The sequence below is a fragment of the Phocoena sinus genome, chromosome 3 (genome assembly GCF_008692025.1).
Source record: "Phocoena sinus isolate mPhoSin1 chromosome 3, mPhoSin1.pri, whole genome shotgun sequence".
Classification (NCBI taxonomy): Eukaryota; Metazoa; Chordata; class Mammalia; order Artiodactyla; family Phocoenidae; genus Phocoena; species Phocoena sinus.
Window position 1 is genome coordinate 13,764,865 of NC_045765.1, and position 12,686 is coordinate 13,777,550.

The window sequence follows — 12,686 nt, forward strand, 5'->3', positions numbered from 1 at the left end:
TTTGTCAGTTTTCAGTGGCTTTATGTTTCTGAAGGAATGAATTTTTCTTACATGCTGTAATAAAATCCAAAGCACATTTAGTTTATAATCCAGATTGTTTTCTCAACAGCTTTTCTCAAGCTGGGAGTGGTGTTTTGTCCCCCTCTGCTTATGTGTTCCAGCACAGCACACTCACAATTCAAGTGTTGGTGGCTCTCCCTGTTAAGACAGACATTTAAGAGACTAGGGCAGTCAGTTTCTCTGCTCCATATGGCTTTGTCGCGTGATTTGATTGACACGATTTCAGAGTGGCTATGAGCTCTGCGCTGAGCTTCTTGTACAGCACAGTGTTGGTGTAAGGCACTGGAAACTGCTCTCCTCCTCCTCTGATTGGTGTTTAGCCAGGGGCAAGAGTAATCTTCCAATACTGGCTTTTTTTTTTTTGCGGTTTGCGGAGCACAGGCTCCGGACGCGCAGGCTCAGCGGCCATGGCTCACGGGCCCAGCCGCTCCGCGGCATGTGGGATCTTCCTGGACCAGGGCACGAACCCGTGTCCCCTGCATCGGCAGGCGGACTCTCAACCACTGCGCCACCAGGGAAGCCCCCAATTCTGGCTTTTTAAGGAAGGTGTATAGGAGCCAAATTCCTTAGCTGAGAGTGTTAGGAATGGGAGGTTCCTTCAATAGCAGATGGTCAGAACCACGAAAGGTCAGGCACCAGGGCAGCAGGTGGCCTGGGTCATTTATGTAGTGCTCTCAAGCTCAGAGCTTCTCAATTAGGGGAGGTTCAGTCTCCTGTAACCGCTCATGTTCTAGGAATCGTTGTCTTTGTGCCTGAATTAAACTCTTACTGTATTGTAAGCAATTATAGGTGTAATTGTTGTTCTACTTTTTGTAGGATATGGAACTTGGAGCTCTGGGACAAACAGAGGCAAGTATTATACCCATGATCATTCTCCTCTCCCTTGGGATTGAACTGGTTGAGTCTTTCAGCCACTGCCCAGCTTAGCCAAGGTTTTGGGCTGGGGGTCGCCTTTGGGGGTCCCAGGTGCCCTGGAGCTGGCTACTCCTTCCCAGGAGGCCTTATTAGTATGAACTAGGGCCCAGCCAGCCTTAGGTGGCTAAGATCCAGTCTTGTCTCTGTGACCGAAGGTGTCCTTGTCTCTGTGTTTGTCTGTCTCTCCTCGCCCCCTCCATCTTGTCTGTCTTTCTGTCTCCCTCATTGCAGGCTACGAGAACTATGGTTATGGCTATGGCTATGGCCAGGATAACACCACCAACTATGGGTATGGTATGGCCACTTCAAACTCTTGGGAAATGCCTAGCTCTGACACAAATGCAAACCCTAGTGCCATGGGTAGTGCCAGTGCTGATTCCGTTTTGTCCAGAATTAACCAACGCTTAGATATGGTGCCGCATTTGGAGACAGACATGATACAAGGAGGCGTGTACGGCTCAGGTGGAGAAAGGTGAGTGGACACCTGCCTAGGGGCTGAGGCTCTGCAGGGTCACCTCCTGCCTATTGCCCCTTGGCGTCTCCCTCTTCTAAACTGCCTCTTACGTCTGCTTTCTCCTTCTTTGCTCTGCTGTCGGGGCTTCCCAGAGACTGCTTGGGGTCCAGTGCACTTCCCTTCTTTGGCCTGTGTCCCCTCCTCCCTCCACCCTCCCCAGCTGCCTGATGGTGAGCCTCTCTTCCAGCTTTTAGAGAGAGGAACAAGCCCAGACTGGGCTGGCTTCACTGTACCCTCCGAGTGGCTCTTCTCAGGAGCATTGTTAAATGGCTCTTCCCTCTGGAGACAGCCATTTGACATTCTTCAGATACTTTACATCCTGCGCTCTGTCAGGGCAGGACAGATTGGGCTGGGTGTGAAGGGTGGGATGAACCCTTGGGGCTGACCACTGTGAGCTGCGCATCCCACATAAGGGACAAGGAAGATGTGGGCATGTCCTGGCCACCCTTCAGTGCCTTATAAACATGTACCTGTTGAGCCGTAGAAGTGCCCGTGAGGAACTGTTGACATCCTTACTTTGCAAATGGGGAAAGTGAAGCGCAGGCAGGTCACACCTCTTGCCCACAGGCACCCAGGAGTAAATAGTGGAGCTGGGCCTCCCACTCGGATCTGCCCTACCCCACAGCATCATGCTGTGGGCATTTGTCATTGTCTGAAGTGGTGCTGGCCTAGAAGTTCTTGTGCCCTAGTGAGAGGTTTCAGTGAGGAGGGCACATGTATTTCTGGCACAGGTTGGAGTGGAGTGGCCTAATGGCTCCAGCTGACAAATGGGAGAGAGCAGAGAGTAAGGAGGGGCCTGGCCAGGCACTGATGGGGCCAAGTGAGGCACCAGGACCACTAGGGGGCAGAGGGTACCAAGGGGACTTTTGCTTGCATGGGCTGTGTAGCAAGCAAAAAGTGTTGGGGGATGCCCAGCACATCCCCTGCCTGACAGTCATAGTGCTTGGAGCTGAGGCTGCCAAATTGCAGGCAGGGGGTGGGCGGGGGGCCGTGCAGTTGGGCTGACATTGCTGCTGGTGCCAGCTGCCTGTGTACCTTCTTGTGGCAACCTGGAGCTGGAGAGCAGGTTTGAGGGATGGAGTGGCAATTATAATTGGGTAGCACTGGCCTATTCTTTCATGCTGCTGGTGCTTCTTGACTACCCAGCTTTGGCAAAGAGACATGTGGGGTCTGGGCCTGTGGGTTGCAGCCATGGTTAGAACGGCTCTCTCTGGTGCCCTGTCTTGCGCAGGTAGAATGTTTGGCCTGCCTTCCCAGTTGCTATGTAGGATGTGATTCCCTGTCCTGGGCTCCAGAGTTGATATGAGCTCATAAGAACTCTTTTTCTTGTCCCTGGGCAAGGTCACATTGTCTTTCCTGGCAACATTCCTTGTTTTGTCTTCCTTTTCGTTTCGAGTGGTGATGGGCTTTGAAGGGTTTGGCAGTCTCTCGTGGGTGTCATCAGCCCCAGTGGACAAACACTGATGTGCTGAACTGCCCATGTACTGCAGGATGCTGGGGTGCTTGGCTCTGCCCCTCGAGGAGCAACCTTGGGCGTTGTGACTGCCGCAGACACATGCACGTTTCTTATGGGCTGTGGGCTGTCTCTTCTCCTAACTGAGACCTACTTTACCCTAATAGTCAGTCCTTCTTAGGGTCCTCAAGCTGGTGTGGCCCACATGCAAGCTTGGGGACATCATCTGAGAGGCCCTTCTGGCTTCTAGAAGTCTGCTCCTGAGAGACCTTTTAAATTGGCATTTCCAAATATTGATCCTCTGATGGGGATCAATGGGGTAGGTGCTGGAGTGGGTTTTCTGTCCCCATGACAGAGAGGTTCGGTGGCAGGCAGGAGCAGAAGGGTGATAGGACCTGAGGCCCTCCCTGATGCTTGCCACCTGCCCCTGCAGATACGATTCCTACGAGGCCTGTGACTCGAGGGCAGTCCTGAGTGAGCGTGATCTGTACCGGTCGGGCTATGACTACGGCGAGCTTGACCCTGAGATGGAAATGGCCTACGAGGGCCAGTATGATGCCTACCGCGACCAGTTCCGCATGCGTGGTGGCGACACCTTTGGCCCACGGGCTCAGGGCTGGGCCCGGGACTCCCGGAGTGGCCGGCCGATGGCCTCAGGCTATGGGCGCGTGTGGGAAGACCCCATGGGGGCCCGGGGCCAGTGCATGCCTGGTGCCTCCCGGCTGCCCTCCCTCTTCTCCCAGAACATCATCCCTGAGTACGGCATGTTCCAGGGCATGCGTGGCGGGGGCACCTTTCCAGGTGGCTCCCGCTTTGGCTTTGGGTTTGGCAATGGCATGAAACAGATGAGGCGGACCTGGAAGACCTGGACCACAGCTGACTTTCGGGTGAGTGGAGGAGGCCTTCCTGTTTTGTGACTGAGCAGAGCGAGGGGCCTGGAGCCATCCACCCTGACCCTGCTCCCTCTTTCTGACCCAGACCAAGAAAAAGAAGAGAAAGCAATGTGGCAGTCCCGACGAGCCCGACAGCAAAGCCACCCGGACGGACTGCTCCGATAACAGTGATTCAGACAATGGTGAGGCCAGGCACTGGCATAACCCTGTCCTCTGCCCCTTGGGGCTCCTGGGCTGAGCTTGCTTCCTCTTACCTTTCAGACGAGGGCACCGAGGGGGAAGCTGCAGAGGGCACTGAAGGCGCTGAGGCTGTGGAGAAGGGCTTCAGAGCAGTAAGTGGCCCCAGCCCTGCACTCTCTCTGTCTGTAGGTGAGACCTGTGAACAGTGGACCGCCTGAGTCATCTCTGCATGCACACATGACTAGTACAAGGAGGTGGAGGTCTGGTAGAGAGCACAAGCTGCTGGCAGGCTGCCTAACCAGAGGTTGGATTTCCTTATCAGAAAAATGGCAGAGTGAGCCCTCTGTGCAAGGGCTGTTGGGAGGATGTGAGGCTCTTGGCTTAGTGCCTGGCCTTGAACAGGGCCTTGTCATTTACAACTGTTACGAACAGCTATACATGCTTTAACATTGAATTTTTGAAATTATGTCTTAGGAAGGAGAAGACGAAGAGGGAAAAGAGGATGGGAAGGAAGAGGGCAAAGAGGATGCAGAGAAAGGTGAGTCTTCTGAGTGGCCTGGGTGCTGGGGTGGCTCTTCCAGGTGCTCATGGTGGGAGGGGTCCAGCCAAGGGCAGGGTTTTGGCAGAAACGTGTCCAGCTTGGATCCTCCCTTGTGTGGCTGGGTATGTGCTGGTAGGGAGTAACCTCCCTCTTCACCCCCTCCCCACTCTGCCCCTAATCTTCCCAGACCGAGGCTATGGGTGGTGATGGCCCCTGCCTAGTACACTGGTTTTGCCTTCAGGTGGGGGCAGCAAGCAAAAGTGTGGGGGAACCCCAGGCACACCCCCTGCCCTCAGGCCCTTAGTAACATGCAGTTCTGAGTCCTTAATGGCTGGTGTCCAAGCCGGGACCCTTGGTGCAGTTTTTACGGCTCTGGTTTGCGTGTCTTTTCCCTTAGCGCCTCAACAGCCCCTGTTGGGAGTCCCTGTCCCCCTATTCAAGTGATGAGTGCCAGCAGGTACCTAACCATAAATCCAGCCTCAGCCTACTGTTGCCGTGGTGCCCAGTGTGAGGTGGGCAGGGCCATGCAAGCTTTGGGGCCTTTACCACTTGGAGGCTGCTCTTAGGCCCCAACTGAGGCCTTCCTGCATCCTGCCACCTGGGCCCTCTGAACTTGTGCCAGTGTCCCCACTGAGACAGCCTCTCTTTACCTTCCAGCCTCCCTGTGGCCCACTCTGCAGAGTATAGATGTCCTGGAGAGTGGTGGGGTCAGCACGTGTCCTCCCCTCTTCAGGGCCTAGACCAAAATCACTCCCCACCCATTCCAGGGTACCCAGCCCTGCTCACAGCCAGAGGCCTTGCTCGACAGCTGCTTTCAGAATGGACCCTCTGGAGTAGATGGTGGATGATCCAGCCAGAGGCCACAAACTGGTAACTGTGCTCCTCTGTTCCCACAGGGGCCCTGAGCACCCAGGATGAGAGTGGCCAGACCAAGCGCAAGTTGCAGGCAGGCAAAAAGAACCAGGACAAGCAGAAAAAGCGGCAGCGAGACCGCATGGTGGAAAGGTAACCAGCTTCCCTCCACCCCTTTGCCTCTGCCTCGCTCTGGGGCTGCCTCCAGGAGAGCAGGGCCATAGCTCTGCTGCCTCACCGCCCTCTGGCCTCCCTTGGGAGCTGCCCACCTGCTCGGCCGTGCATGGACCCTGCTTTCCGCCAGGCCCAGCTCCCAAGGCCTGATTCGTCCCTTGCCCCTCTGCGGCCGCCTGGCGACCGCTAGCGACTTTGGCCTGAGATCTGACACTGCTCACCACCGTTGCCCAGAAGCTCCAGCACTAGGTCACTCAGCGCACGAGCCCCGAGGTGCACTGGGGGCCTGATGCCCCTGCGGGAGGGGGCCAGCTCATCAGAGACTCAAGGTCCAAGGCGCCTGTGCCACCCCAGCTAGCTGCCAAGAGGCCATCACCGTGCTCAGGAGAGATGGCAGCACCTGTGGGCTGTGGCAGCCTCGGGCCTGCCCTCTGCCCTGCCCGCCGGCCCTGTCAGGCCGGGCCTGTCTGCGGCTGAGCCCTTCACGCCCCTTGGTCGGGTCTGTCTGCCCTCAGGGCTCCCGCACTGGCGCTTGCCTCCTCCTCCTCCGCCTCAGACTCTTGCTCTTGCTGGACCTTCCTCAGCCTCGCCGGCGCCTGGCCCCTGGGCTCTCCAGACAAAGCTGACCCCGTGGCCCAGATAAGGACGTCCGGCAGAGGTAGGGACCTGCCCCAAGGCCTCGGTGGCGGCTGGCCTCCTCCGCCCCTTGCCACGGCGGCCTGCTCCAGCCCAGGCCCCAGACCCCGGGCTTCTGCTGTGGACACGAGGCCCAGACAGAGCACCTCGCTCAGGTGACTCCAGGCTGCCCTCTGGCAGGCCGGGCGGGCGCCCTCCTTCCAGCTCAGACTGGTCTCTTCTCAGAAGAGGAAGATGAGGCAGCAGGTGCCCAGGCCTGCTTGCCTCCCATCCCTCCCGACACCACCCCCAAGCATTCTGAGCAAAGGATGGGCTGGGCCTTTCAGTCCCTCAGACCCCAGAAGGAAGATGCAGCACCTTTTCGGGCCCTGCCTCAGGACTGCGTACTCCACTCTGCACCTCAGGGCCACCTGGCTCACGCCAGGGCATCCTCCTTCCGGTCCCCAGCTGGGCCAAGTACACAAGCTCCTGCCCAGCCTTGGTAGAGATGCCCTCCGGCAACCTTCCAGCGACTCCTTGCCTGTTGCAGCAGCTGCTGCCTCAGGCTTCAGCCTCCTGCCTACGGGAAGGAAGAGCTCCTCCCCTGTCCCCTACGTTGCAGTAACTGCAGCCTGCAGACGTTCTGTCCCTCTCTACACCCAACCCCACTGGTCCTAGCCTGTCCCCCTGCTGGGACCGTACTTCACAGGCCCATGAGCAAGGCCTGTTTCAGGGCTCGCAGCTGGGTTGGGTGAGGCAGCAGCACTGTTCCCTGGGACCCTCTTGGTCTCAGTCCCTCATTTCCCTCCTGTGGCAGGATCCAGTTTGTGTGTTCTCTCTGCAAATACCGGACCTTTTACGAGGATGAGATGGCCAGCCACCTCGACAGCAAGTTTCACAAGGAACACTTTAAGTACGTAGGCACCAAGCTTCCGAAGCAGACAGCTGACTTTCTGCAGGTGAGCTTTGGAGTGGTACAGCTGCTTTTACCCTCAGGACATAGAGCAGCCCACACAAACCTTAATATCTCCTTGGGATCTCCGGCAGGACTACGTTGCCAACAAGACCAAGAAGACAGAGGAGCTCCGAAAAACCGTGGAGGACCTTGATGGTCTGATCCAGCAGATCTACAGAGACCAAGATCTGACCCAAGGTGAGGAGGTTCCATCCCAGTCCTATCAGGCAGGGCCTGAGCCTTCCCTCCTCTGGTTCTCAGAGTGGGGTCACAACACCCCTCTGTTCTCCCAGGGAGGGTCACTGAGAACAGCCTCAGGCCCACGTGGAAGTGGCAGGGTGAGGTGAGGAGCTGGTCTGCTGTTTTCTCCCAACTCCTGGGTCTTTCTTAGGTGCCTGGGACCAGTGGCAACTCCCCTCCTTCTCCCCTCTACAGAAATTGCCATGGAACATTTTGTGAAGAAGGTAGAGGCAGCCCACTGTGCAGCCTGTGACCTCTTCATTCCCATGCAGTTTGGGATCATTCAGAAGCACCTCAAGACCATGGATCACAACCGGAACCGCAGGGTGAGTGGCTACCAGTGCCCTCCCACCAGCCTGTGGGTTGACTGGGTGAGGCCACTGGGGAGGTCCTGGGGTTATAACCCCTGCTTGCCCATGAGAAACTGCAGGGACTGCAGGGCTCAGGAAGATGTAGACATTTCCAGCCCAGTTCAGTCAGCGAAGCTACAGAGAGAGGGCTGGGAAATGGGGACTCTGCCTGGCAGGTGGTGGCATCAGAGCTAGACCTTAAGAAGTAAGGTCCGTGGGATATGGTGACCTCCATGTGCATATGGGTCAATGGCCACATAGGTTCAGAAACCAAACAGGGAGACGTGTATGGTGCAAGTGTTGTTGGAGGAAGAATTGGACACAAGGTTCACAAGGGCTGGGCTGAGGGGCCTGATCTTGCTCCTGTAGGCAGCAAAGCTTTTAAGTGGGGGACCAGTAGGATTAGAGTCAGTGTTGGACTAGAGACTTTGGGCACCTGTTGTGGGAGGGAGGTTGGGGATCAAGGAAGGGCTGCTGCAGTATCAAGCCAGAGGTATGCTTCCACCTTGGAGATGAAGACAGGCAGGATAGAAGAGGTGTTAAGGAAGTGAACAGGAGGTTGGCATGAGGGAGGGACCAGAAGTCTGGGATGTGGCAGATTTCTGCCTTAGCTGGTGGACAGTGTTGCTGCTATGATGGGGAGGGCGGTATATGGTACAGGGAAAGGAGCGAGTTTGGCAAGAAATTGAAAAAATTCTGTCTTGCATTCCAGTGTATTCCCAGTGCCTATCACAGAAGCCAGAGTAGGTGGGTTTTTTTTGTTGTTGAATGGGTGACATCCTAGGTTAGAGGTGTCTGTTAGAGATCAAGTGAGGGTGGTGGGGCTTTGCAGTAGGGAAAGAGCTGAGAGGCTCAGGACCCGGTCTGGGCTAGAAAGAGAGTCTTGGGTGCCATCACCTGGAGGAGGCTGATGGGATTTATGAGCAGATAATAGCAGCAAAATGGTATAAGAAATAGCATTTCTCAACCTTTTTCCATGCCCATCAGATTCATCGCTGGTCTTTCTCAGTGCAGTGATTCTTAACAGTGGGATGGGTTTAGAGATCTGGCTTGGGTGGTTGAGGAGATTTGGGATTGGCATATGCAATTGAGAGATATGGAAAGATAAGGAAAATGTCCGTTGGCTTTGGCAGCAGAGAAGCTGTAGGGATCTTGCCAAGGTGAGATTCTTGGTTTGGGAGCTGATAAAAGGGGTATACCAAAAGAGAACAGAGAGCAGATGTAGAGGCTGGACAGTGCATGGTATTAAAACTTGGAAAATCTGGATGAAATGAATGATAGCTAGCAAAAAATAAACTCAAAACTGATTCTAAAGCAAGTTGAAAAAAAAAGAACCAGCAACTGTAGAGGGGATTGGAAGCATGATAAAAGTTACTTTGAAGACACCAGAAGTAGTTAGTTTATAGAGATAGTTTCAATATAAACACTATATTTTTTAAAATTCCAGAGTTAGAAGTGAATAAAAAGCTTCTAATTATTATTATTATTATTATTTTGGTGACAGCTTTATTGATATACAATTCACATATCATACGGTTCATCCATGTAAGGTGTACAAGTCAGTAGTTTTTAATAATATTCACAGTTATGCAGCTATCAGCACAGTCAATTATAGAACCTTTTCATCACCTCAAAAAGAAACCCATACCCTTTAGCTATCACGCCAACCCCCATGCTCCGCCAGCCTTAGGCGACCACTGATCTGCTGTCTGTCTCCATGTATTTGCTTATTCTGAACATTTCATAAAACTGCAATCACATAGTATGTGGTCTTCTGTGATCGGCTTCTTCAATTTAGCGTGTGTTCAATGTTCTTCCATATTGTAGAATGTGTCAGAACTTCATTCCTTTGTATGGCCTAAAAATATTCTCTTGTATGGACACATACCTCATTTGGTTTATTCATTCTTTAGAATTTGGATTGTTTCTACCTCTTGGCTATTATGGATAATTCTGTTATGATGCAAGTTTTTGTGTGGACATGTATTTTCATTTCTTTTAGACAGGAGTGGAATATCTGGGTCAAATAGTAACATTTTAACTTCCTGAGGAACTGCCAGATTGTTTTCCAAAGTGGCTGTACCATTTTATATCCCCATCAGCAATATATGAGAGCTCTGATTTATTCATATCTCACCAACACTAGTTATTATCTGACTTTTTGATTCCAGCCATTCTAGTGGGTGTGCAGTGGTATCTGTTGTATTTTTCATTCGCATTTCCCTGATAACTGACTAATGATGTTGAGCATCTTTTCAGCGGCTTGTTGGCCATGTGTCTACATTCTTAGAGGTGAAGAAATGTCTGTTCACATACTTTATTTTTTAATTGTGTGGTCTTTTTGAGTTGAGGGTTCTTTATGTATTCTAGATACAAGTACATTATCAGGCATATGATTTGCAAATATTTTCTCCCATTCTGTGGGTTGTTTTTTTTTCACCTTTTTAATGTGTCTTTGCAGCACAAAGTTTAATTTTTTTTTTTTTTTTGCATTATGCGGGCCTCTCACTGTTGTGGCCTCTCCCGTTGCGGAGCACAGGCTCCGGACGCGCAGGCTCAGCGGCCATGGCTCACAGGCCCAGCCGCTCCGCAGCATGTGGGATCCTCCCGGACCGCGGCATGAACCCGTGTCCCCTGCATCGGCAGGCGGACTCTCAACCACTGCACCACCAGGGAAGCCCCAAAAGTTTAATTTTGATGAAATCCAGTTTATCTGTTTTTTTTCTTTTGTTCCTGTGCTTGGGGTATCATATCTAAGAATCCATTGTCAAATAAAAGGTCACAAAGATTTACCCCTATCTTTTCTTTTTTTAAAATATTTATTTATTTATTTTTGGCTGCGTCGGGTCTTCATTGCTGCTCGCAGGCTTTCTTCAGTTGCAGCGAGCGGGGTCTACTCTTGGTTGCGGTGCACAGGCTTCTCATTGCGGTGGCTTCTCTTGTCGCAGAGCACGGGCTCTAGGTGCGCAGGCTTCAGTAGTTGTGGTGCACAGGCTTGTAGTTGTGGCTTATGGGCTCTAGAGCCCAGGCTTAGTAGTTGTGGCGCACGGGCTTAGTTGCTCTGCGACATGTGGGATCTTCCCAGACCAGGGCTCAAACCTGTGTCCCCTGCATTGGCAGGCGGATTCTTAACCTGCGCCACCAGGGAAGCTCCCCTATGTTTTCTTTCTCTTTTTTTTTTTTCTTTTATTGCGATACGCAGGGGGCCTCTCACTGCTGTGGCCTCTCCTGTTGCGGAGCACAGGCTCAGCAGCCATGGCTCACGGGCCCAGTCGCTCCGTGGCATGTGGGATCTTCCCGGACCGGGGCACGAACCCGCATCCCCTGCATCGGCAGGCGGACCCCCAACCACTGCGCCACCAGGGAAGCCCCCCTATGTTTTCTTATAATAAGAATTTTACAGTTTCAGCTCCTAAAATTTTGGATCTTTGATGCATTTTAGTTAATTTTTGTATATGGTATAAGGTAAGGTTCAACTTCATTCTATTCCATGTGATTTTCCAGTTGTCGCAGCACCATCTGTAGAAGAAACTACTTTCCCCCGTGACTATTTTCCCATTTTCACTATGGCACCCTTCTCAAAAATCAGTTGACCATAGCTACATGGATTTATTTCTGGACTCTTTATTCTTTTGTTCTCTATATTCTTATGCCATTACCACACTTTAGCTTCATAGCAAGATTAAGAATCGGAAAGTGTGACTTCTCCAACTTTTGTTCCTTTTTTTTTAAGATTGTGTCTTTGAGCTTCCAAGAATTTTAGGACCAGCATGTCAGTTTCTACAAAGAAGCCAGCTGTTATTCTGATAGGACTATATTCAATTTCTGTATCAATTTGAAGCGTGTTGCCATCTCAGCAGTATTAAGTCTTCCAGTCTGTAAATATGGGGTGTCTTTGCATTTATTTAGACCTTCTTTAATTTCTTTCAACAGTGTTTTATAGTTTCCAGTGTATAAGTTTTGCACTTTTGGGGCTCTTAATTTATTCCTAAGTATTTTATTCTTTTGATACTATTATAAATGGAATTGTGTTCTTTAATTCCATTTCTGGGTTGTTCTTTGTATGTGTATCAAAATGCAATTGATTTTTGTATGTTGATATTTTATCCCGTAACTTCACTGAAGTTGTTTATTAATTCTAATAGTTTAGTGGATTCCTTAGCATTTTCTATATATAAGATCAGTTATCTGCAAATAGAGATAGTTTAACTACTTCCTTTCCAATCTGGATGCTGTTTAATATTTTTTTTTCTTCTTTAATTGCCCTGGCTAGAACATCCAACACAATTTTGAAGAGAAGTATCTTCTTGTTCCTGATCTTGGTAGGGGAGGAAGCATCGGTCTTTGACCATTAAGTATGATGTTAGCTGTGGATTTTTCATAGGTGCCCTTTTTCTGGTTGCTGAATTCCCTTCTGTTCGTATCTTGTTGAGTGTTTTTATTCTGGAAGGATATTGGATTTTGTCAAATGCTTTTTCTGCATTTATTGAGATGCTCATGTGGCTTTTGTTTTTTATTCTATTGGTATGGTATATTACATTAACTTGGGTTGTTAAGCCACGCTTGGTGTTCCTGGGAAAAATCCTACTTGGTCATGGTGTATAATATTTTTATATGTTGTTGGATTGGCTTTGCTGATGTTTTGTTGAGAATTTTTGCATCTGTACTCATAAGAGATAATTCATCTGTGTTTTTTTGTGATGTCTTTGGTTTGGGTATCAAAGTAATACTGGCCTCAAAAAATGAGTTGGGAAGTTTTCCCTCCTTTTGTTTGGAAGTATGTGAAGAATTGGTATTAAATTGGTAGAATTTGCCCCTGAAGCCATCTGGACCTGGGCTTTTCTTTGTGGGTAGCTGCTTTTTTTTCATTGCTAATTCTATTTCTTTACTTGTTATTGGTCTATTTAGATTTTCTGTTTCTTCTTCTTTCTTTGGCTGCGCCAC

The 12,686-nt window shown here is 51.0% G+C and overlaps 1 protein-coding gene across 3 annotated transcripts in view; it reads left to right on the top strand.

Annotated features, from left to right (window-relative positions):
* The window catches only part of AKAP8L (A-kinase anchoring protein 8 like), a 30,010-nt gene that overhangs the window by 12,083 nt on the left and 5,241 nt on the right, over positions 1–12,686 (top strand). The window contains exons 3-13 of one of the 3 annotated variants that reach the window (XM_032625149.1): positions 877–909; positions 1,207–1,264; positions 1,367–1,447; positions 3,376–3,829; positions 3,921–4,017; positions 4,097–4,167; positions 4,490–4,553; positions 5,453–5,561; positions 7,015–7,156; positions 7,245–7,350; positions 7,588–7,718. In XM_032625149.1, the coding sequence (XP_032481040.1) occupies positions 877–909; positions 1,207–1,264; positions 1,367–1,447; positions 3,376–3,829; positions 3,921–4,017; positions 4,097–4,167; positions 4,490–4,553; positions 5,453–5,561; positions 7,015–7,156; positions 7,245–7,350; positions 7,588–7,718 (1,346 nt within the window). Of the gene's footprint in view, positions 1–876; positions 910–1,206; positions 1,448–3,375; positions 3,830–3,920; positions 4,018–4,096; positions 4,168–4,489; positions 4,554–5,452; positions 5,562–7,014; positions 7,157–7,244; positions 7,351–7,587; positions 7,719–12,686 lie in introns of all 3 variants that reach the window. The other 2 variants (XR_004349028.1, XM_032625148.1) reach the window with 2 other exon arrangements.